We start from the raw sequence: 26,201 nt of genomic DNA on the forward strand, positions 1-26,201 counted from the left end.
GCACAATGTCCTGAGCATATATGAGACACTTTAGTTATATATGTATGTGTGTTCTCCCTCCTTCACTGCCGCACTCAGACATGGAGTTCCTGGAGGTTCTGATGGAAGGGCTGAACCGGGTGCTGCTGGTTCGCGGCGGGGGCAGGGAGGTCATCACCATCTACTCGTAACGCCACCGCCGCCGCCGCACCCGCGCGAGCGCTCGCCAACGCCAGGGATCCCAGGAGACTCGCGTGGGGAAGGGGGGGGGGGGGGCGGGGGGGTACGGGTGGATCGGCTGTCCAGGGTCACAGCTGTTTTTCGGGACGGCAGTCTCACGGCCACCGAGGACCCGGCCGAGGCTGGGCCCGTGAAGCTCACAGCACTGCCGCCGAAGCGCTGTCATCAGGCAGCCCGGAGGATAGAGCATGCAGACACTTTAATTTCAGTGTGTACCTGTGTCCTGTTTTTGTGTTCGTTCGTCTTCTCTTCAGTGTTCCGTTCGTTTAGATGTCGGACGTTGACTAAGTGTAAATTCAGCAGAGGACAGCAGGGCAAACGCCTCGTTTTAATGTTTTGTTCTTTGGTTGTTCGGTTGTTTTAATGAAGTAATACAGGAAAGACTGGCCATGAAAGGCAAGCGACCATCTCATTCCCTGATTAGCTCCCTCAGCTCGTGAATTGGTTGTAGATCAGTCCACACCCCTACCCGGTCTCACTCATGAAAGGTGAATCCTGTTACAGCAGTTATTTTTCCATTTCTGTAAAACCAGTGACAAAACAAGAAAGTTACACGCTTTTACTTTTCTTAACAATCTTAGAACTACGTATATCTGTGGTTTCTTACGCCAATCTGAAGACTTTGATAGTTCTGGTGTAGGCGAAAGACAAAGCTATTGTGATCGTGAGAGCCTCGCTGGAGAGAGATGCAGCAGTTATGTTTGGTTCTTGCATAATCCGGATTCCTCATGTATCTGTCAGGACCATAAGTCCTCTCGAGGCTGTCATGAGTGCTCTGAGGAGCTTCATCATATACTCTAATTCAGTTGCTCATTTCACTACGGCATATTACTGACCTATGGCAGAGGAGAAAAGTCCCAGAACTTTCATTAAGTACATATCAAAGAAGGGAAAAAAAAATAAAGGAAAGCTGGGTCATCTGTTTAAAGGTATTTATTTTTAGTGTCCTTGACTGTATTATTGTAGGGTTCCGCGTGTCACCTGGGCTTGGGGTTGTTCAGTGAGGGACTGAAAAGAGGACTTGGACGTGCAATATGCCTCCTGGCTGGGTTTCTCGAGCATGAGCTGTTAGTTCAGCCCTGTGGTTATGGTCAAAGTACCACAGACCAGTGTAGCATTAGGAAAATAGCCATAGTCAGTGCTGTAATGTCGGGCTTTATTAAATGTTTTCAATACGAAGAAAATGTATCAGTGTATGATTGGATGTAGGATTGTGAGTTTGAAGGCTAGAGGTGTGTGTTTGCGTTGTCATTTTAGACTGCTGTGTGTGTGCTCATGTTGTTAGCAGCCCATTCTTCTGGGCGATTCATTATTCAAGGCCAGTAACTGTCCAGTGGGTCAGAGTAAATGTAATCTTGTTGCGTGGAAAATTTGTTCTTTCACAGTTCTGCCCTTGGAATTGCGTATTTGTTCCTTGCTTTTGCAGTACTCACAGCTTAGAAAATGTCTTCAACTGCCGCCATTGTACAGGCACGTTTCAAATATTTTCTGTCCATCAGTGTTGGCTACCTGGAGTCCTCTGGCCCTACGCTGCCGAGAAGTGGAAAGCGACCGTCAGCTGTTTGCGCGGGGCTTAGCTACGTCTGTTCTGTCTCATTCACGCCAGCCACGCCGCTCTGCGCACCGCGGGTCTTACGGTTCGCCTGAAGCGACTGCTAAGTTTCCGAGCTGCAGTAGAAAATTCAGCGCGAATGTCTTTTTGTTTACACACGGACATTACGGCGGGCTGACGGACGGTTGGTTCCTAGATACGATTTCGTTTCTGCCTCAGATTTTGACTGTTAATTTCAAGCTATTCGTCTGATTCTTGCAATGATGAGTCTATCGCAGGGGGCAGTGTGAGACGATATTAACAGCTGGTAGTACACTGTGCTAATTAATGAGAGCGTCTGCCCCCGCGAATACAAATCACGAGAACTTTTTACGGAGGAATGAACTGTTGGACAAAAACATTTTTCAAGACTGTATGATGTTCGGTTTCTGTGGGTCGTCCAGAAGTGTGGCCTGAGCCTGACCCAGCAAGCAGAAGAGTACAATGATTCATCTCTATTCTTTTATGGTTATTAGTATGTTTCCTATTAATTGTATGAGTAGCACATTTGACCTGACTTTACGATACGGTAGGATGTGCGAATGTGTGGCCCATTGCAGCTTCGTATGAAGGGGATATTGTATCTTGTCGAGGAAAAAACTGTTCACTCTTAATTAAATGTTTTGTGTAATTTCTTTTTTTTTTTTTAGATTGTATTGTTGTTTTATCATCTGTATGATTTTCCCCCACTTTATATAGGAAGATATGTGCCAAAAATAATCAAAAGTAACTGTGAAAGTATGCTTTTTGTGATGTCAGAATTTACTTTTGTGATGTCACCGGGAGCTTAATATTCCATCTTTATTGTCTGATTGGGTCCACCCAAAATACACAACATATAGAAATTTGCTTCCTTAAACTAATGGAGAATTGCAATTGACACTACTTATTCCAGGACAGACTTGTTTTATGACTGAAGTGCATGTAAATACGTTAAGTTAATATTTGGCTGAAATATTAAATGAAATGAGGGAAGAGGTGACAGCATATCAGTGGTAAATGTGGTACTCCTGCTTTTTTATTGGATAGGATTAGAGGCCAGGTCTTTCTCAAATGGCCTTTGGCTACATAGACATTTATCCTGGATGTCCTGGTGTGTAATTTGGCCGAAAAAAGAGCAAGTCCTGACGCACAATAAATATATTTCCACAGTTTCTTTTATCATTTCTTAGCTCAGTAGTATTTTGTAACCAGACGTTCAACATTGTATTTTTCTACAATATCTTGAAGGAGTTTTGTTCTTGTTTTAGAATAGACAAAGACAATCAATATCCAATGTCAGCATTTTTTGAGTATCTAAATTTTGTCTGATTGTGGTTGTAGTGTCTGTACTTAAACTGTTATATTTTACTTGGCTTTTCCCCACTTTGTGTTACTTGTTGGGGTGGGGTAAAGTGAAATTGTGATGTCATGTTATGTGTTTTTTCATTTTAAAAATCCCATCACCAGGGTAACAGGAGCAAGGTTTTTGTTGCCTACTGTTTCTCTTCCGGACGAGGACATAGAGGAGAGATGTGTGAAGGAAAAGGAATAAAATGTGTTGCTGAAATTATTTAAAATTCTTTGAAAATGTGTATTTGAGGTTTTAGGCACCAAAAATATTTTTGGTTCTGTCCGCGATATGAATATCCACATTATAGATCCAAAATGAAGTTTAAAAACACAACAAAAGTTTAAAAAATACAATAAAAACTGAAAAAAACTGGAGCTTTGTTATTTGAACTAAATAGCAGTAGATATGTAAATAAATTGGCTCCACTTCTGAAGAGTGCTCATTGAGGTCTTGTGTAAATCTCACTATTGATGTGAGATGAAATGGCATTATCTACCTCATGGTGGCTAGGAAGGGAGTTTGATGGAGGTTCAGACCTGCACCATCAATCCCTTTTGTCTATATGTTGAAACGGTTAAGTTTTTTGTTTGTTTTTTGTTTTTTTTAAACCTTCAAGTAGAAGAGAAGGCTTCCATTTGAGGTTGATCCAGCACGCTGGTTTATACAGCTAGCTTTGCGGCTCCTCTCTTACAGGTCTTGTATCATATTGAGATCAGCGGAGAGTGGTTGGAGCATGCAGTCTTTTGTTTAATCCGCTGGATGTACATCTTCTGCTCATTGGACAAATCTCAAACTCTTAGGACATTTGTTACTTGTGGGTGCGCACGTAGCGGAGGATAGCCCTTTAAATTAAATTTGTGCCTCTGAGTAATTAATAAAGTGCTGAAATATATCAGACTTAATGCTTTGCATTATTATTTTGTGATGCCTACCTCAATGAACTTGTCATGCACCCCGTTCTGTGGTTTGTTGGATTTTTGTTGAAGTGCAAATCGTCACTAAATAAATGCAGGACGATATTGTTAAATATTGTATTACCAATTAGTTCAATCAAAGAATGCTGTATGATCTAGGCTTAAATTGATTTAGTCTATCTGGGATCTCATAATGAAAGTGTAACACACACACAGAAATATCAACAGTCCATATAGCAGCCCTATTTGTTTTGTTACTAGTTTTTGAAGCAAATTTGATTGGTCCATCACATTCCTTCAATGATATTTTTAATATACTAAATAATATTTAACATTTCCAATATATAACATGTGCAGTGAACAAGTCAATTTAAATCTAGTTGGATGAGATATATGTAATACTTGGCGTCCAGTGAAAAGTGTCACTACAGTCATGTTTGCGGGCAAACTCGAAGTATGCACAAGGAAGATTTCTGTTAATCTGTTCTGCATTTTGCTATGTGTCCACTGGGGGACATCTGACACTTTTGAAAATATACACTTTGCGTTACGAGTGGAAAGAAAATACAAATGGCTTTATATTTAAGATCCATATCGAAGTGTCATTAATGACATGACTATTGATACTGTATTTACATGGGTGAGAAAGCAATATACACTCACCGGCCACTTTATTAGGTACTTGCTAGTACCGGGTGCGGTCCTCTGCTGCTGTAGCCCGTCTGCTTCAAGGTTCCATGTGCTGTGCGTTCAGAGATGCTCTTCTGCATACCTTGGTTGTAATAAGTGGTTATTTGAGTTACTGTTACCTTTCTATCAGCTTGAACCAGTCTGGCAATTCTGCTCTGACCTCTGCCATCAACAAGGCATTTTTGCCCAGAGAACTGCCGCTCACTGGATATTTTCTCTTTTCCGGACCGTTCTCTGTAAACACTAGAGATGGTTGTGCGTGAAAATCCCAGCAGTTTCTGAAATACTCAAACCAGCCCGTCTGGCACCAACAACCATGCCATGTTCGAAGTCACTTAAATCACCTTTCTTCCCCATTCTGATGCTTGGTTTGAACTTCAACAGATAGTCTTGACCATGTCTACATGCCTAAATGCATTGAGTTGCTGCCACGTGATTAGCTGATTAGATATTTGCGTTAACGAACAGTTGAACAGGTGTACCTAATGAAGTGGCCGGTGAGTATATAATATTTAAATATCATTTCTTTAAAAAACCATGCAACTATTTATATAGCACCTGTGCGAAGCATTACAGTTAATAGCTTTCTTCTGTACTGGATCTCCAAGGATCATTCCAGTCATGAGACCTCAGCAGGTGAAGCAGGGTTTTTTGTGCTCCTGCCAATCAATATATTGAGTGTCTCGAGGCTTTCGGGCACTCTGGGGATTAATTTTGGAAGCTCCAGGTGACCTCTCAATGTCAGGAACTACTAAAGGTAAGCGTTCAGTGCTATATTAATGCCCCAGCTAAAACCTGAAAGTCTTGAGTTTCCCCTGGGGGCTTCCAAAAGACTCAAGGATGTGCCACTGGAAGGGATTAAAGGACATTCAACTGGGCTCTTTCTTCACAGCACTATGCTGTCTACTGGAATTCAAAGAAAGAAGTGATGCTAGGTTTTAATCAAAGCCACTGCCCTTATTTTCATAACTAACTGCAGCAGTAGGGACATACAGTAATTCCTCGGCCTGCCATTCAATTTATGACCAGCCATCACAGAAGTGGTGACACAGGAAGCCATCAGAGGAACTGCTGCTGTTGCCTGACAACAGTCAGAAGTCTCTAACTGTGGTTCCTGATTCACGGAAAAACCACTTCGCGGATTTTTCATGGTGGTTTATTCTAGTAAATCTGAATTTCTCACACTTTCCTGATGTTAAGCTAATGTTACTTGTGTAAACCCAAAGATGAGGACATTCCTTGCATTGATACTCACTCTGACAGGTAAATATAATCCTTTTTGCTTACTGCTAATCTGTCCGTGCGCTCAACTTCCTGAAAAGGTAATGCACGTATTCAGTTCCAACTGGTAGCACAAGGAGTCAGTTTAAAACTTTAACAATCTATTGTACAATCTTTGTACAATAAGACACTTCTAACAGTCAAATATTAACATGCATGTCTAAATGCAATGTATCACCTATACTTGATAAAACAATGAAGAAAAACTGGTATATAGCAGATAGTTTATGATTTACCAAGTGCTATTAAGTCTTGATTGATCTGGAGCTGCAATAACACAGACAAGTATTTGCTAACTGATTGAGGGGCAAGGTTGTCGTCTTTTTGGTGCTTGCTTTGAAAAACATAGTCACCTTTACATCTGAACTATGATGGTGCAGGAAGGACCGCAAATATTCTGGAAGAAAAACAAGAACTAAAGTTCACCCCCTATAACGGTCCTGTGAGGAATTACATTATCACGCACGGACTACTACTTTGATCCATCCGGGTCCTCATTAGGGCAGGATCCTGTGCTCCCTCTCCCCAGGTGCTCACTGCAAGGAGGTGTACGGTCCAGATGTGGTGACCGGGTTGGTGGGGCATACAGTGACCATTCCATGCAGATATGACAAGCACCACAGAGACAGAGTGAAGTACTGGTGCGCAGGTAGGTTACGAAGCGCCTGCGTGAAAATGGCGAGCACGGACGGCTCTGTTACAGACAGCAGGGTCTCCATCAGGGATCAGAAGCCTCTGGGAGTCTTCAATGTCACCATAGCCTCCCTCGTGATAGAGGACACGGGCTGGTATCAGTGCGCAATAAAGAGATCCAAACTCATTATGGATGACAACCACAGAGTGTATCTCAACGTCTCCATAGGTGAGTGGAATATGCTTCATTCTTTCTTTGAGAAGGAGAGTTCTACAGACAAAGCTAACCACTCATTTAAATGATGTATAGATCTTAAACAGAGAGTACATCTCCAGTTGTGAATATCTATAATTGTTTTAATGAAAACATGAAAATATTTTAAAGAAAACCTCTGTTTATCCATAGTATACAAATAACATATGTTGCAGATAGAACAAAAACCATGACTTTCGCAACATGTCCCACAGAGGGGAAGTGCTAAGGAATGATATATTTGACAGAGATCGTGCTGTTATTTTCTCACGCGTGGTACTAACTTGAATTGCTTCAGAAATTACCCATCTGTATAATAAATGATTAAATGATAAATATAAAAATATAATGCAGTACAGGTTTTGCTTACGGCACCTAATGCAGCCTTTATTGCTTTATTTAAATACAGCGGTGCAGACTTCACCAGCCAAGCCTGTCACCATTGAGTCCAGGTAGTGTCTCTCACTCACGTCCCAGCGCCTCCGCAGTCCATCTCAGCCAAGAATCCGTCCCTGGGTTTTACCGGGTCCCATGCCGGTCACATGCCCTCTGAGCAAGATACGACTCAAGGGCAGGGGTAGAAACAGCACGAGCATCTGATCTAATTATGACTCAGACAGGCTTTTCAAGGAGAGGAACAGACTGGTTCTGGTTCTGGAGAGTCTGGTATTTCCACGCTCCTGAGTCATAGCAGGGAATCTGAAAAAGTTCTCCAGCTGATCCTCTGCCACAGCTACGGCGGTGGCAGCAATCGAGGGCGAAACACAAAGAAGGGAAACACCTTCCACTTCAGTTAGAAAACATGACTGTGTAGGGACGCAGCATCGTCGGTGGCTCTGGCTACTGTTGCCCTGAGCAAAGGAACATAACCCAGGTTGTGTCAGTAAACTTTCAGCTGCATAGACTTACAAACCTGGAGGCATGTACCAAGTCGATATGTAACCCAGATGTCAGTTACCTGATTCAGAGTACTAAGAAACATACCTTCCTGTCCTCAGTGTTGCTGGAGTGTGGGCTGTGATCCGGTGGATTCTCCTCTCCCTGATGTTGGCTTGTTTTTTCACGGTCACCTGGTGGAAGAGGAGCACTTGCAGAAAGTCGGTGCCCGCTGCTGCACACACCCTGCAGGGGTCAGACTCAACGCGCTCCCATGTCTCATCTCATTGTGCACCCAGGTCGTCCCCCATGGAACTGAGATGAACTTTGGCTCAGATGCATCGATTTGCAGTCTGACATTGACCCAGGGCAAAGTACAGTTTTGGTTTTCAATCTGTGTACAACTGAATTTTTATATAAAAGAGACTGGTAACCGTTTCTAAACATCACCTGTCACCTGTACATGTACTCTTTGCATTGTGTTGTGGTTATAGCATCATAATTTGGTTTTGCTATTCTAAATCACTTGGATATTATATTGTGTTGTGTCAATCACATGATGAAAAATGGAGGTAAGAGACTGCTAAGGGCTTCCTTTGCGATTGTACATATTAATAATTTCAATCCTGAATTTTTGTCTTATTGTTTTATTTATTTTTACATTAATTTGCAGCTGATCCACTTTATTGTAGTGGATCCATGAGCTCCAAGAAAATGGCTCTGTGATCAAACTAACAAAAAAAATGATTTGTGAGTGAAACCTTCAATATATTAAATAAAATCCGTAATCATACTAACAACAGACATATTTTACATTTTGTAAGGTTTGACACTGATAAATTAGAATTCAGCTGTGCATATTCACTACCAATTAACAATGGAAATTGGTACAATTGGACTGGGGCCGTCCGCAGTCACTTGACATCAAAATATTGCATTCTCATCAAAATACTGCCCTCCAATTAGACAAAATGCTCAACTTTCAGAGCTGATAGGTTCTTGCATATCCAGTGCTTTTCTAGTCTTTCAACAGCTTGGTGCAATAGCACATGTTGCACCACTGGCCTTATGTTGTGAAAGCTATGTAAAAGTTGTGTAAGTCGCTCTGGATAAGAGCGTCTGCTAAATGCCTGTAATGTAAAATGTAATGTAATGAAAGTATTTTCAGTATTCAGCAAATTCAGTATTTTAAATGTTTTTTTTAAAGACATTTGAATGTAATTGCAAATACATTCAAATGCTCCTTAAATGCATTTTCAAATACATCTTGTAATTTAAATACTCAGTATTTGTAAATGCTGAATTTCAAATAATTTCTAAATAAGTAGGCTATTTAAAGGTAATTAAAATACTTTAAATATGTATTTGACCCAGGTCTGGACATAATCTGCCATGGCATATATTATCTGGCTCCAGCGCATTTTATGTCGTAAAACTTTCACAGCTACAATTTAGAAATGCTGTACGCACAAATAAAATTTAATTAAGTGGGGGGAAAGGATCTGAATCATAACAGCGGATTTATAACAAATTCCGCGTCTCCGACCTCCGTCGGAAGCCACAATTTCCGAAAACAACCACATAAGGTAACGTTACCGCTCACTCACACTGCGTGTTGTCTTGCAGCAGCAATGAACTCCTGCAGCAAAACCTGCTCGTTAGAATTCAAATAAACTCCGCTTCCGGGGTTGTTCTGTGCTTCAGAATTTAAAGTAGCTCCCAATCATAAAGAAAAGATAGGCTATGCTCTCTCACTATCACACATTCCAGTGCTTCATCAGACGATGGTATGTAATGGGGGAATTATTAATCGGTGTTATTAAACAGAAAGCTATTGTTGTATTTCAGGCTTGACACATATTTATAATGATGCTTTGTTTAGAGAAACCAATTAAACAAGAAAGCGGCATTCCATATGCATGAATGCTATTTATTGCATTAATAATGTTGGTATTTATTTGACACATAGCCTAAACTCTTATCCTGAGCGAGTTACAGTGTTTATGCCACCTGTTCTACCACATGTCAGAATCCCACCCCGTGGAGTCACGGGGCATATTTCAGTATGTGCACAAAGGATGAGCACAGTGCTCTGAGAGGATGCTTGCGCTGCAATGTCGTTGCTCACGCGCTCTCAGTGCAGTTTTATCGATCAGATGCTTGAGCAATGTAGAGCTCAGTGCTCTCCGCGCAGCTTCATTAAACTGTAAAGTGAACAGTACAATTAAAAGTGTAAAATTACCCGACTGGCACTGAAGCCTTCCTAATATATTGTGGCCACACTTCAGAACACTGAAGTCATTCTTGACAAATCGACTGAAAGGTCTAACATACCACTGGAAACGGTATCTTTCGTGATATTGCTAAAAGGATGTCAATATTGTGGTTAATATTTCACTTTCTGATATAATGTGGGGCTAGTGTCGATTTGGCGAGGACCCTGTGACATTCACAGTACCTGGATAATATAATTAAATATTACATAAATGGCCTACTTATAATTACATCGATGCTACCACATAGTAACTTTGACAACACAATTATAACACAGCCAGACAGATACAACATAGACAAGTGTAATAAATAAAACATTTCTGTTTACGGATTAACATAGAAGTAGGATAGGCTGTTCGTTATAATAATCACATTTCTATTGATATTTCAGCATGATGAGAACACATTTAAATGCAACTCACATATCATTTGAAACACAATTTGTGTTGTTTTGTTTAAACTAAACCCCACCGTGATGTGCCGGAATCAATATGCTTTATCTAATATCGCCCATACGAAGTCATCAGTCAGACCAAAAATTCAGCCTCGGATTCAAAGGGTTAAAACGGGGAGGGCGCACACGGGGAGACTGACGTATCCAGCCAGTATCCAGCACAGTCAGTGCAAGACTGGGTTGCAACATCAATAACAAGCGGCATAATAATAATGGGACGTTAGTGCAGCACGCCTTTAACTAGCAGTCCTCTCATAGGCCAGCCTTGGGCGATAGTACAGTCGCATTCTCCGGTAGTTCACTTCTGCCGAAGGGAAAATATTTGAACCTGCTCTTTTCAGTATCTCAAGAGGGCGTTGCAGGAAAAAGAGAAGGTGACATGTCCTTCATCAGAAAGACGAGTGCACGCTAGAAGCCAGACAGGGACGGTTAAGAATGTTTTTGCAACCTGATTCTTGTGGGAGGATGTTGAATTAAATCTAACCAGTATCAGTGCAACTCTACGCCGGAGAACTGAACCGATGCGAAAATGCGAGGTCTTGGGTCAATTTGTGCAGGTGGATGGCTAACCTGATGTTATCAATTAGCTATTTTTCTCTCCGGTCCTGCCGCGTTGCTGTGCTGTGAGTCTACGATGGTATCGAAGAAGCCCAGTAGCGAGCAGTAGAAAACGGCGAACGCGAGTCATGCTTCCCGGGGTCGGGGTATTTGGTACCAGCTTGACCGCGAGGGTGATCATCCCTCTCTTGAAGAACGAGGGGTTCGCAGTGAAGGCTCTTTGGGGACGCACTCAAGAAGAAGCCGAGGAGTTGGCGAAGGAAATGAACGTGCCGTTTTATACCAACAGGATCGACGATGTCTTGTTGCACCAGGATGTGGATTTGGTCTGCATTAACCTACCTCCCCCTCTCACGAGGCAGATTGCTGTAAAAACGTTGGGTGAGTTTTAACAGCTGAACTCTATATACGCTAAATGGTTTTAACCCTGCGTTTAGTCCTATGCAGTGAAATACTGTATGTTAAAAATAGGCACTTCCTTGAAATCATGAAGGTACCACGTGTGATGCATGGCGTATCATTCAGAATCCGCTGGGCTTCTACTCAATGTACAGACGGTTAATGGGGTATTTCAGAGCTGCAGCTGCAGGAGAGCTGGACACAGTGAGTCAAAGCCAGTAAAATTATAAGGCACCCGCCGATGCTATTTGAACGGCGCAGTCATTGGTACCCTGCATGAGTAGTAGCGAATGTGGCTAACGTCAGCTAGCTTGTTGGGTGCTGGTCGACCCCCCCCGCGCTGTAGTTATTCACTTAATGTAGTGAGTATCGTTCTGTGTACCGCCGCACCGATCTCATGGATCGTTTATTTGGATAAGGGTAGTATGTAAATTATGTCTCGCCAGGCTTTCCACAAAGCAGGTGTGGCAGTCTGTGTCCATTGAATGCCGGTGTTACTGACCGTAGCCGACGGAACGGTACAGGTGAATGTTAGATATTATAGTCTGGATAGCATTCTGATTATTTTGATTATTTAATTAACGTAGCACTATTCACTTAGTGTATCCTGGCTTTCCCTTTGTTCAAGACCTGGCCTATTAGGCCAAATAACAGATCACAGTTAATTTGTTGAAATGCTGTACAAATAGTGTATTTTTTTAAACAATAGATTATCAGCGCTACACTCGTTGTCCACAGTTAGGTGACATGCTGTTGAGTTGGTGTATGGTGAGTATATGGATTAAGACGCATCCCTATTTTCCATAATAGAGTACAAGAACAAGAAGTTACTGACAGTCAAGATACAGACTTGCCAACATGTTCTTAACCCTTTCGCCCAGTTGGGGAAAAATGAAAAAAAACACAAGCCTTGATACATCACCAGTATGACTCCGGGGTTGTACTATCCATCATCCATCATAACATCTGGTGACATGGTTGTGGTTATTTAACAGTATGCAGTAAATCTAATATTTTATGACAGTTTATCTTCGCCTAAGTGTCCTTATGAATCTGAAATACTGGGCAATACAGTGACAGTTCTGGGGAAGCCGGTGCTGCACTTCGTGGCATGTGATTCAGTTCACTATTGTGGTGGTCCTGTGTCTTAACTGGCCCGATTTTTTCCCTTGGCTGTTTGTCTGTGGCTTGGATCAGTGGACAGACTGACACAGCCAGGTGTCTGGTGGCAGCGGGGGGGAGAAACAGCACATCAGCTCTTTTCATCTCCTCACTGGTGCTCATGTCAGAGACCAAAAATACCCAGTGCCAATCAGCTGTGGGGAAATGCATAGGGAGACTGGGCCGGTAGTGTTGGGCCTCTGTTGGCTGGATCATTACAGATAGCCAGCCTGTGGTTTCCTTGTGTGCCTGGACCCGCAAAATGGGAAGGACAGCCTTGTGAATTAAAGCAATCCAGAAGGCAGCAGCAAGGGAGATGATTACCCTGATTTGTCCTGTGGCAGTTGAAAGGTGCTTGACTGCCTGTACTCGTTTTCAGCGCTTTCTGAGTTAAACAGCGGCTCCACCAGCTCCTGTTCACCCCCATCCTTCCTCCTCCCCCCACCATTGCCCTGCTCTTCCCCTTCTGGAATACCGACAGAGCCCCTGGGTGAATCTGCTGCCAAGCTCAGGATAGAGGGGAAACTGCATAAGAAATGTCACCCAAAGAAACATAATAACAGTTTTCCACCTGAGCTGAGACGTGTAGTGACCAGTATAATCTATGCTGTGATTGGACAAGACAACGGGAAGCTCTGTCAACCCTGGTTTAATGACTGTCACATACACAGAGCATGCTTCAGTCAGTACACCACCACTTCTCTGACATTTTGACTGGTGAGAAGGGACCAGAGGAAAATCCACTCCATCTCTGCAGCCCACAAGAAGATATTACCCAGTACTAGACTGTTTTGCATTTTTATTAACTCCAATGCTGTACTGTGTTACAATCATGAGCCGTATACAATATAATCTGTAAAATAGAAGTAATATGTACACAGATATGTGATTCACAGCTGCGGAGTGTAGTTCACTGTGTAACCTAGTAATAATGAAAAGGTTACATACTGAAACCACTCAATGGAGCCTTCTTGTCAGTCAGTTATCACATTGCCCCTCCCCAGGAGTCTACAACAATTGCCACTAATTAAGCCCAGATGGTGATTGACAGCATTGTTCCCACACTGTCACATGCTGCATCAGTTACTTCTTTTTTTCTAGTGTTGGTCAGTAAGATCATGGAAAGACTTTTTTGTGTTTGACATTCTGTCCATGTCACATTCCTTCCTCTCACGCGATGTCATCTGTTGTGTCAATTAATCGCTTTTATGACATCACAATGGATCACTAACTGTGCAGTTCGTCCTGTGCTTGCAACAATCCGATGTCTACGGTGACCCCACATGGATTTAGATGATAATATGAAATGATTTTGGGTCACATGCCCTAGATAATCTTGTGTCCCCAGTGCTAAGCAAACAGGCTGCCCCTGATTAGGAAAGAGAGTGATGGAAAGCAGAAACTTGATACCAGATGTGAATTAGAGGCAGTGTGGTGTTTCTTTAGGGACATAATATGCCAAACGTCCATTTTTCAGTGCAAATTGATGGAAGCTGATATTTCTCTGAACAACTTAGCGGCAGCACCTGTGTTTGTGGTTACACTTGGGAGTTATTCTGGTGTTGATTAGGTAACACTTGCTAGACGAAAAGTGAAATATATAAATTTGTCAGAAGTAGGCTATTTACCGTAAATTAGTCCTTTTATTATTTTGATCCTATCTGTTTTCTTTAAAAAAAAAAATACAGGTATTATATGTATTATTTTTTATACTGTAGCCTAGCCTATATTTAGGCTATATCATATTTTGGCCATGGACTTTATCTAAAGAAATCCACAATATATTGGTCTGGTGTATTTCGTATTTCTTTTTGGTTAAAATTTAAATATAACTTTTCTTACATTGTTATGGCGGTTGTGGAGGTTGCACTTGGACCTGTCTTTGCTCCCAAGTTATTTTTGTGCTCCCCCTTGGGCTCCATAGTGAACACCACATGGTGTGTGGAATCTGGTGCGTTTAGAAGGCTCTGGAGATTTCCCCCGTGAGACCGGAGCCGCAGGCTCAGACTCCTGCACTACGAGTTGTGCGAAGCGGTGGGGTGGCGATTGTCAATCCGAGGAGATAATCTCACTACAAAACGTGTGTGAACTGGGGCAGAGCTGGGAACAGCCCAGCCACCTATTTGGCGCTCGCGGTCTGAAATGTTTTTCAGAACCACACACTTTCTTGCTCCTTTTTTTACTTGGACCCTGTCAAGGCTGGAATTGTTCCAGGAGGCGTGAACAGAGGAGCAGAGTATCCCAGAGCTGGCAGAGCCTGCGCTTGGGCTGGCAGGTTAGAGCTCTGCTTTCAAATGACCCCTAAAAACAAGCGCTTATAAATGTTTTGGTATTTTTGTTACATTGCGCATATTGTGTCAGCCAGTGCGATCCTGCAGTTCCTTTATCTTGTGATTCAAAGCTGTAGGGAAAATGTTTAAGAGCAAGGCTAGTGTGTACCCTCTGTGAACCAGAGCTCTCTGGTGCCATGGTTACTCAGGATCAAGTGTTCTCTGCTGGGAATTGTGGGATGGCTCCCTTTGTTGCTGATTTTACACCTCTGCTGTATGGTTACAGGTCTTTTCACAGAGCAGACTGGATACAGATAATGCCTTAGGATTCTATAAGGAAGCTGAAATATCCAGCAGTTACAGGTCAGGCGGGGTCACTAAAGACTACACATTAAATCATCCAACTTACGCCACGTAGTACAAATTTAACCAAGAAGTGGAATGTATTTCAGTGTTTTAATGTTTCTAGTGCCATACTGTAGACTCATTATTATCATTCTTATGGGTTCATTAAAGGGTACAGTGTGGTAATTCATGCACACTACTGAACTTTAGTCCTGGGCAGTTGTGAAATATTATGTCAACAAAGGAGTCAATACATTTTTTTTTCTGTATTTCTTAATTTGTTCTGCCATCTCTAGGCCTTTCAGAATTATTAATTGAGTTCTAAAGTATTTTATTTCACAAATTCCTTTGGGTATTGAATGCTTTCTTATAAATGTAAACATAGCCTATATGGTTAAGCTAGTGAAACATTTGGTTGACTTAGTGATACTGTCTTCAGGCAAGGGAACAGCTACATAAATACGTCACGGTCTCAAAGTGTAACTCAGACTTGGCAGGACATGTCTTTGATTGCTGCAAACGTACATTGATATGACTGGGCAATGCAGTTATATTTACGAGAATGTTTCTGAAGCATATATTAAATTATTACCTGCCCCATGCTTAATCTACGGTATCTTTTGTTATCGGCCTCTTGTTTATCTCATCTATTCCTCAAAACTCACTGAGTCCTGAGCTGAAAGACAGCATTTGCAGAGGTCTGAGATCCACTGAAAGCAGGGCCACAATCCCTCAGTAATGCACCGTATCTCAGCTAACTCGAAAGAGCAGCTTTGGAATGTAAATCTGGTGGCCTACTTCCTCGTCTGAAGCTCTGAATTGTCTGCACCGCGCCGGCCTCTTTGCCTTGTGCAGTGGGAAGATTAGATTCTTCCATCAGGGCATTGTGGAATTTTGCCTTCCAAGGCGTTTGCTGGCAAGAAGCAACGAAAAAGAAGGGAGTGGTGACTGAAGACAAAAAAAAAGAAAAGAAATATGAGGAAGTGTGCCAAAATAGAAGCTTGAATGAGTAAAGCGTGATGTTGGCACTCACAGCGGAAGTGTTTGAACAGCAGGTGCCTCAGGTCGACACCCATGGCAATCTCCTTGACGTCGGCGCGAGCCAGTCTTTCCGATGAGCCGATGCTGTTGTACTGCTATCAGAGGGACATTCTTTCCCCCCCCCCACTGAACAAGAGCGAAGGGAATGATGGCACATTTCTAGCTTTGCGCATTTGCATTGTGGCAGCCCATGTGTGCACCTAACATTTCCCGGGTCTCAGCTCATGAAAGTGAGTCTGATGTATGGCCGCGGACTGGGGAACCGAATCTCTCGCTTCTCTTTCCCCTGAATACATTAGCATTTATAATGCATTCTGGCTCGCTGGCTTTCCTTCTGATGCTCAGCTGGTAGAGGGAGGGGTGGGGGGAAGAGAGAATGCAGTCAGGCTCTGTGATTGTGTAGGCTGTCAGAGTGTAAATCACCATCTTGTATAAAATAATTGTATGGTTTGCTCTACAGGTTAAGAAAATATAGCCTACATGTACACGTTTTTTTTTTCCATAGAACCAGTGTATGTTCTGAATTTGGAGGAGTTCAGAAAATAATGCTACATAAATTTTTTTTAGAAAGTAACAAGTGCTTAATTTGGGACTTGCTTAATTGATTTAGGCCCTACTCCACACTGAAATTGTCAGCTAGACTTAGCTTATGTTAGAGCCTTCACGATTGTGAGTGCACGGTAATGTTACATTTTATTTAAACGTGATGATCCCTGAGAATTAAATCCGTGCTAAAAATAACTTTTAGTTTAGCGTTCTTGGCCAAGTACAATTCCTAGAAGGTCACAGCTTGTACTATGTTCTGTCTGTGTGCCATTAGCATGTTACATTGTTATTCTTGTGTATTCACCCATGATTCTTTGTTTCCAAAAGGTAATTATGACGCAAAGTGCTTAATTGAGGAAAGCCAGCAAAAAAACTCTCTGCTTTCATAGTGAAAATTGAGTGAAGATAGTAATTCCAACGTAATTCTCAAATTCCAAAGCTTGCCCTTTTCATATTGTTTTCTGACGTTTTGTGTGGGATGAGGACACTAACTGGACATGCGTAGCATGGCATGTGTGAGTATTAAAGTTTTTGCAGAACTAAAAAAATCTGAAGAGTGAATCTTAACAAAAAAAATTGGCTAGGGAAGGCCTCTCCTCCTGCTCAGGAATATGCACAAACATGTCAATATGTTGCGTTTCAGCAGGTTTATTCTGCCAGGTGCTTGAAATGAATCAAATATGTGGTTGAGTTCCCAGTTTCTCAGACTCGGGCTCATTGTAGTGAACCAAGGGCAGCCCTCAGTATTCACAATGGAGGAGTGCAGTGCGTAGACCTGCTCATTAGTGTTGTGCTGTTGACTGGGAGATGTCATCTCTGGCCAGCTAGTTCTATGCCTTGTCAAAAATGAAGAGTATTGTCTTTCTCCCAGTGGCTGTTCGCCCCCTCGACAGAACAGGCTGTTTACTGCCCGTTGGGGAACAGAAACCTGTGTGGCACTCGATAGGAGCATCTGTTGAGTCTGGGACGGAGGAGTAGAGTCAATCACGTCCTCTTTGTCTTTTGCTCCCGTTTTCTAATTTGCCTCATTTAATGCAGTTGACCTTTGCAGTCGACATGCATTGGCCCATTCATGCTGTAATGCATGGGCGGATCAAATAACCAGCCTGCCTCCACTGCTGTAAGGAGACAAACTGTTTCTCCTCACAGGATGCTGGTCTACTAAGAATAGTAGATAACTATAAGTACAGCCTCTGGTGTCACAGGCTAATTATGTTCTGTCTAAAAGGGCAAGTTGCCTGCCAGTAAATGTGCCTTTTAAAATAACACTGTTTTCTTCTGGAGGGATTATAAGTGCAGAAGGTCTGTGTTTACCTTCTCTAAGCCCCTCTAACATATGCATAGGATCTCAGCCATGCATGTCCTTGTGAATGGGGTGGAATACTACCGTTCAAACAGTGGTCAACTTTTATCAAGTGGAGGCAGTCATCTTAGTGTATACTGGCCTCTGTGTCAATGCCTCAACCACTGGTTGTCTTCCTGTTACCATGGAAGGTGTGGATAGATGGCCATTGCTGAGTATTTGGTGCATTCTGTTTATTTTTTGTCTGATTGCTGAGTGACAGAGAAAGGTGTGTTGGTCTTATTAGCAGAGCATTCGAGAGTAATTTCATTTGGGCAATAAGGCTGGTCTTGAGGTCGGTGAGTAAACCTGGTATGTAAACCTGAGGAGGAGGTAGGTGTGCCGGCACTGATGTAAATCCTGTCGTCCATCACCGGTTCTGCATGTCTTGGCTTGGTGTGAAGTAGGCCTATGCTTCATTTATTTCCTCACACGTACAACAACGTCCACAGTATACACGCCCCAGAGTTTTGGTGGGGTCCATTTGTGCTTAGAATGGCCCGAAACTTCCGAAGGATTTCCGAGAGAGAGAGGGGGGGAGTGGCGGTGATGATGCGATTCCCATGCTTTTGGTGAATACCGCTGCTGTCTGCAGTTTCAAGGCCCTTCATGTTAAGCTTTCAGACAAGCATTTACATGCTAATTTCTGCTAAAAAAAAAAAAAAGAAAGAAGGGAGGGGAGGGGTGGAGTGCAGTCTTAAGGTCCTGTGAAATTTCTTTTGTTCCAGGAATAAATGGCAGAACAGGGTGCATTCAGTCCACCCTTCTACGTGCTGTAAAGTGAGCATTGCTGAAACGGGACTTCACGGACCAGCATCATTCAGTTTTTTCTGTATTTCCTAAAGTAGAGCTGTGCCGCGTTGGTCTTTATTTGTCATTTAGCTTCCCTCGCTGCTTTGACATTGGCTCAGTGCTGACTGTGTGACATGCATACCGTATGACGGCCACACTGTGTAGTTGGCCTGTCTCTTTCAGTCATCAAACAGGTTTTCCTGTGCTTTTCTGCTGGATTTTATTTACGCCGGTCATCTGTGTGATGGATCTGTCATCCCCAACCCCCTCCCCCCCCATGAACTGATTTATGGGGTGTGTGTTTTAGGCTGCGGGGGAGTTTTTCCTAAACCTGCTCTGTCAGGCGAGATCAGGTAGGGCTTGTTCCCACAAAGGCGAGGCTGAAAGGTGTGCCTGTATGAAAATAGTTGACATTTTCCCCATCTCCAGGGCCATTCCTGAGTATTGGGTGAGGTTTGAACTCTGCTTATTCAGTTTTGGAGCAGCCTCGGGAGATACTAACACCATTAATGCACACACAGTCTCCAAGACCCTGTGATGCATTATGGTAATTGTTTGTTTTGCTGCCCATGTGAAATGTTTTTGGCTTTCTGGGGCATGAATGATGTTTTGTTTTTATTTGGTTTCCTGAGGTCAAAGCTGAAGCCTCCAGTGAGTTTGACAGCCATTACTCACCTCCTCTGGCTAAAGGGTGGAAATCTTAAAAAACGAAAACCTGTCTAAGAGGACAGTTTGGATGTAATGATATTATTAATCTCAGCAAAAATATTTTCAGTGTAAAAAAATCAAAGCCACTCGCATACACAAAGCAAACACAATTTCTAGAAATCTGTCAGCATACCAAATTATTGCCATAAAGGAAAACCACATTACAACTAGACCTAAACCTTCTTCAGTGTATTTCACAGGAACTAAACAAGCCATATTCCAAATTTCAAACAGTACAACCCATGTTTTTCTAAATTTAGTTTGTTGAAATTGTTGAAATACGTTCTACATTGACTGAAGATCTGACCGAAATGAACTTTGTTGTACATTATTTCCATTAATGGTGTGGGCTAATTAAAAGACCAATGGAAAGTGGTCAGTTGAAGGAATTTTAATCCTCACTTCCAAACCAGATATTGCCTCCAATGACAGGGGGTATTTTTTTAATGTTTATCGAGTCTGCTTGCTCCAGCTGTTTTTTTTTTTGGGACTTACTTATGAAGCAGAAAAAAGATTCTCTTCTTCATATAACACTAAATCAGTTCACAGCAGCCATTTTCTAATTGGGCCTCAGGGATGGGAGGCAGAAAGCACGGCCAACATTAAGTAGTCTCGTGAGGAGAGAGAGGGAGCGACAGAGTGACAGCAAGAGCATTATTTAACCCGCACTTTAGGAACACATGACATGGAGCAATAAACCTCTCCAGGTTTGTGAGCTGTGTGAAATCTTTAGCAAGTGCTAACATGTAGGCTACATTTATGAAGGCTTTTATTAAAATATATTTTGATAGGCAATTTTTTAATAAAGTTAAGCACCCCAGAGCAGTAAATAAGCTTTGATGCTGTCAATAAAACCTGCCTCGGGGTATTAAAAGTTTAGCTCTGTAGTGAAAAACTCTTTGCCAAATGACAAGATCATTGACTGTGTCAACCATTATGCAGTAATGGGTTAAACAAGTCAGCTTTGAGATGGTTCACCATGTATTTTGGTCCCCACTGGAGTTGGTTGCAATCAAAACCAAATTTTTTTCCATACATTAAATTGGTGTGGCTGATTCCAGATTTATTATTTTTTGTATACTGATGTTCTAGTCAATTCTGGTATGTTGGATTATGTTCACACTGTTAGCAGTCCTACATAAGAAGATATCTAGGCTACATCAAATATTTCCATCAGTAAAATACTTTCTGGACAATGAGTATTGAAAGACCTCCAGGGTTATGAAGCCCTTGCTCTGTGGTGAAATTTACTCACTTCCTCTTGCTTACGTGGGCTTCCATGGTGTGTGTGTGTGTGTGTGTGTGTGCACGTGTGTGTGTGCACGTGTGTGTTTGCATGCCTGTGTGTTTGTGTTAGTGTGAGTGTGCGTGTGTGTGTGTGTGCATGTGTGTTGCGTGTGTGTGTTTGTGAGGGGGTGTACGGCAGCATTCCTGCCTCATTGCTGTCTCATCGCTTATTCAGTTGAGCCCACAGGAAATCTGGGGGAGGAAGTGATGTCTAATTAAAGCCGTGACGCGGGCGGCTCTGGCTGCGTCCGGCACACACGCACGGCGCGCACGCTGGCGGGAGCCGTGTCAGTGCCCCTGAGCTGTCGCGCTCCAGACCTCACACGGCGAAGGAACGGCCGGTGGAAGCATCTGTTCCTGGAAGAAACTGTCACTGAAACACTAATCGATGGGCCACGGAGGGGAGAGGGCCTGGAGCTCTGATGCTTGGGAAGAGACTTGTCTAGTGTTAGCTTTTTAAAACTTTAGTGTTGCATCACTGAAAATGTAGGCCATGCTTTAGTTATCTCTGTCAAATTTCACAGCAAAGGGCAAAAGGGCTAATCACTGAACTGTATGCTGAATGTGGTTTGCATAAGAAACATGACCGGAAATGTCAGACATTTGGGACAGGACTACTGCATATGAATGAAAACCTTCTTGCTTATATGTAGCCTCCAACCTCCATACATGCAGACCTATAGTGTGTCGGTCAATGCACAGTGAACATTTTCAGACACTCACACTCTCTCTCCCTCTCCTCCTTTATGTCTTCCATCCTGCCTCTGCTCCGCTCTGACTCTGAGGTCAAATGGACTAGCGGTCTGAAGGGCAAGTCACCCCAAATCCGCAGGCAGCCAATTACGTCTCTGCTTTGTTTCTAAGGCCGAATGGGGAGCATTAATCCGCGCACATTAGCCTGTGACAGGCGGCAGCAGCTGCAGTCGGCCGCGGTTCAGCAGCACGCCACTCTGAAACCCGTACCTCCCCGGTACAGACTGGGCTCATTTCCCAGCATGCACCAGCCGCAGCCTCACGACTGGCCAGCGGAACGCTGACGTTCAGTGTGTGGTGTTTGTAAGCACGCTGTGCTTCTGTTCTCACCTGACACTTCTGCAGGAGATCACGCTCCTTTACTCAAATCCACATTCCAAGATTATTGAACGACCGGCCATTTTTGGAGAATGCATCATTGCATCGTGTTTCTCGTCTGCTTGGGAAAGGTCATTCCCACGCTCCCCACTGATGTTACATGATAGGACCCTTTTCTATTTACTAGTTAACAAAGAAGTACCCTTCTCTTTAATTTAGTTGAGGAAGAGCTGTGTAAAATGTTCTTTATGTATGGAGCTAGAACATAAAGCTCACTAACTTTAATTATGGTAGTGAGGTTCTTAAAACCTGCTATTCACAGGTATTTCTGTATACCTAGTATAGGTAAGGTAAGTACATAGTGTGAAACCCTTTGTTATTTAATTTACGTGATGTGGAGAAGAATGGATTTGAAAAGAACCTCTGGACAAATGGCTGTATAGGCCATTAAGTTGCCTAGTACATGCTTTTATTGAATCTATAATGGGACAGAGATCATGTACAGTAACTGACTATTGACAAGAGGGCTTGCCAGACAGTGCCAAGTTGGGAATGCCAGTAATGCGTAATGCATTCAAATCTTTTAAGTTTATCTCTAGATTTGAGCGGATTTGAGTTTTATTTTGTTAGCTCGCACAGCTCTCTGGAGGCCGGACAGCGGGAGAGGGCTGGCGCCGTGCGGTGCGGGAGCGTTTTCGAGGTTCTGTTTGGGCCGTTCCGGGAAAGCTCGCGCAGCAGCGGTGGTCCGGGCCGTCGCGGGCCAATCGGCCGCCCTGTGAGCCCTGAGCCTCAGCGTTACGGCGACAGCAGCGTGCGCAGGAGCTGCTCCTGACTGCCAGACCTGAGTGGGGGAGGCACAGATAAGGCTGTCAGCTGAGATATGCAGACGGGAGGCTGGAGGTGAATGGGAGCTGGGAGGCCCCCCCCCCCCAATGTTGTGCTACTCACACAAGAAAATTGGCCTTTGATTAATAATACTTTAAAAGTAGCACCAGCTAAAATAACCCACTTTCTCTTCTGAAAATATTGGTTGTGCAAATGAATGTCTCCAGTTGGAATCTACGTGCACAAGACGATTTTAGCACAGTGGTGGACTGGCTATGTAACAAAAGTCGCGGTTCGATTCCAGGCAAGACACTGCCGTTGTACCTTGACAAGTACTTAACCTGCATGCTTCATATAATCCAGCTTATAAAAGATAAAAATGTAAATCTTGTAAAGTTGTGTAGTCGCTCTGGTAAGAGCGTCTGCTAAATGCTGTAAATGTAATGTAATAACATTATGGCACGTATGACATAGCTACATAAACAAACCGTGTCTAGCAAGATGAGTGTACATAACGTGGGTGCTGAATGCAGTTTCATATTGTTAGTGTACCTGGCTGTGTCAGTGACTGTAAGGAATCTGCTATCAGAGGGTCAGTGTTATTTCTGTATGGAAGATAATATTCCACTCAGTGATGAGGGCTGCTCCAGTCACCCGGCTCAGCAGTGCACGTGATCATGGCTGGGGCCCTGAATGCCACTCATGCTAGTCGAGAGCACTCGTGAGGTGCTGGTAGGTGTTCATTCAGGTCAATGGTTGGCCTTCCACAAGCTTTCTGAAGTCTAATGCGCAAGCAACTGCACTGGCGGGCATTTTTATGCGAGTACGTGCATGGGGGATGGGCGATTTGTTCAGCATTGCGAGTCACAAGCGTAATGACACTTGATCTCGCTGTATTGTTTCAGTCAAAATCCACCTCGTTACAAAACCCTCAAATGCAAAACGGACTGCACCTCCACATAGGTCTTCAGTACTCTTTCTTTCTGCCATTTTGCCTGATTATAGAACCTTGGCTTATCACTGAGCACAAAGATCCGATCTGTGTTTGGTGGTTGGTGCTGGAGTTTTTGCACCCTGGAATAGCATGGAGATGAGCACCAGTAGGTTCATATGCCTTCTTGTTGAGCCACCATCTTATTGTCCAAGAGCTGACTGCTTATGCTGACACCCAGGTATGTCTTCAGCACAATGGGATTATGTGTAACCTAGAAATGTTTTGTGGAGAGGTGGTGACTCACAGTCACCCTGCCCACTGCTGCCAATCCTCTGTCAAATCAATCACCAGTACAGGCCTGTTGTAGTATGCTGGTCCTCACTGAGGTTTCTAGCAGCTGTGTTCATTGGCTCCTGCCTTTAACATGGCCTCTTGTCAGCTATCTCTTGGCACTCTTCAAGCTATTATTCATGCTTATTCTCCCCAGAATTTGGTGTGTACGATTCGAGGTATATGAATTCCACAATTAAATCATCATCTGCATGTGTGCAAGCCACTCCAGATGTGATATGTCACAAATAGAAGTATGACTGAGATGAGATTTTCATGCTTCAGCAGTGAATTGACAGGAAATTGCAAAGACGATAGGATTTTTACTATTTCTTTGTGAATAATGCAGGATACTTCTGGGCGCCTGAGGAATTATTGCCTTTCAACTTACAATATCAAACAAAATCTAGGCTTAATTAAAATAAAGCACACATTGCGTTAAAGCGCACCAGAAACATATTACATGTTTAAATAACATTTTTGCATATGAATCGTGTCTTGCATTGAAATGGAAAGGCCATTAAAATGCAAGGAATTTAAGGCAGTTGGGATTAAAAGCAGCTTCTGAGACGACATCTGCGAGAGGCGAAACATCGTGGGCTATCAGGGGGGAATAAACACGGCCATTAGCGCTAGCTCTGTGTGTCTGAACATCATCCTGTATTAATCCACTTCAGTCGGCTTTACCCTGGGAGCACACTTCATGCGCATTTCATAGGGTCCGCCCCCTGATCTTAAAGGACAGACGTGCACTTTGCTTATACGCGGCGCTGCAGCGTCGCTGCAAGCTGAGGTCAGGGTCTCGCACATTTCTGACGGCGCTGAAAAGGACGTCGCTCAAACCGTTCGTCGTCTTTTTGCTTCCCTGCCATTTTGTTTTTTTTTGCCACAAACACTGACCGAACTCATTTTGACGAATTGATTTCTGATCCAAAATGAACAGTTTGGATGAATCAGATAAGATTAACTCTGCCAGACCAATGAAGTGAAGATAAGCTTAATTTAATGGATTTGGGGGGGGGGGGCATTTAAAAATGGTCCTATCTCCAGGGAATGGAAAGATGTCAACCTTTTCCTGTTATGATAAAGGGTGGGAAATTATAGAGTGGAAATATCTGTCGAAAAAAAAAGTGTATTAATTATTCCGCCGCAGTTTTTCTTGCTTAAAATAATATTCAGAATCCTGATGGAGCGACACATTAAGACACGGTATGATGACAGCCCGTAAAACACAAGGATGCTGGGGGAGCGTTAGCTTTCCTTCCATGGCTTAGATTTGATCTGCATTTGGTTTCTTACCTTCCTCTTCCGTTCGGAAGCGTGTCTCGAGTCAGCGTCTCCTTTTGTTACCCTGTGTGGGTGTGTCATTGCACATTCTCAGCACATCCTCCCCTCCCATCTCATCTCATCTTTTTTTGTTTTTCCGTCTGTGCCTGTATGACAGGGTTGTGACTGAGCAAAAGGACAGCCTGCGCCTCCCCTGTGTGACCCCGCGTGTGGGTGTGAGGTTGGGGTGGGGAGGGGGAGGGGGGTATCGCCATGCCGACGGCGCTGCTCTCGCCTGGGGCGGGTCAGCGCGCAGTGTGAGGCCCGCCCAGGCTCTTCTCTTTCACCGGACCCAGTCAACCATTAATGTTTTTTTTTTTCTTCCTCCCCCCCCTTTGCTGAAAAAAAAAAGTTCATTTGTTGCCTCCTTTTAAGAGAGCCCGACAAGCGCTTCGCCACACGGCGGCCATATTTTCCCCGGGCCGGTTCTGACTTTGCCTTCAGCCCCCGTGAGTCGACAGAGATGTCCGCGCTCATTCATCAGACCCCTCGCAATGATGTTTCCTGCCGCTCAGCATTTTTCACTGGCCCGCGGAGAGTAAGAGTAAGACGTTGATTATTGTAAATGACCGTTTCATGGCTTCCATTAAACATACCGGCGTGCTTAGAATTATGCAAATCCTTGAAATCAGACAGTAGGCAGTGGGAGAGGGAGCAGCTTTTTGTATGAAATAATCGTGTGGTTTCAAATTAGATTAGAACATACTCGTGCCAAAAGGGTTATTCTGTCTGATAGCGAGGCTTTTTC

The 26,201-nt window shown here is 43.3% G+C and overlaps 2 protein-coding genes and 1 long non-coding RNA gene across 8 annotated transcripts in view; all 3 read left to right on the forward strand.

Moving 5' to 3' along the window:
• Positions 1 to 4,040, forward strand: part of slc12a7b (solute carrier family 12 member 7b) — a 68,198-nt gene extending 64,158 nt beyond the window's left edge. For all 6 annotated transcript variants that reach the window (XM_064331278.1, XM_064331282.1, XM_064331279.1 and 3 more), the window contains one exon: positions 79 to 4,040. In XM_064331278.1, coding sequence (XP_064187348.1) covers positions 79 to 170 — 92 coding nt within the window. In that variant the 3' untranslated portion in view covers positions 171 to 4,040. The remainder of the gene's footprint in view (positions 1 to 78) is intronic.
• Positions 4,041 to 6,963: 2,923 nt separating this feature from the next.
• LOC135252786 (uncharacterized) lies at positions 6,964 to 8,590 on the forward strand. The gene is made up of 2 exons (XR_010329471.1): positions 6,964 to 7,366; positions 7,913 to 8,590. It is a non-coding gene; the product is annotated as an uncharacterized LOC135252786 (long non-coding RNA).
• Positions 8,591 to 10,670: 2,080 nt separating this feature from the next.
• gfod1 (glucose-fructose oxidoreductase domain containing 1) overlaps positions 10,671 to 26,201 on the forward strand; it is a 35,049-nt gene continuing 19,518 nt past the window's right edge. Inside the window, exon 1 of the mRNA XM_064331284.1 lies at positions 10,671 to 11,457. Coding sequence (XP_064187354.1) covers positions 11,205 to 11,457 — 253 coding nt within the window. The 5' untranslated portion in view covers positions 10,671 to 11,204. The remainder of the gene's footprint in view (positions 11,458 to 26,201) is intronic.

This window comes from Anguilla rostrata, chromosome 4, assembly GCF_018555375.3.
Source record: "Anguilla rostrata isolate EN2019 chromosome 4, ASM1855537v3, whole genome shotgun sequence".
Classification (NCBI taxonomy): Eukaryota; Metazoa; Chordata; class Actinopteri; order Anguilliformes; family Anguillidae; genus Anguilla; species Anguilla rostrata.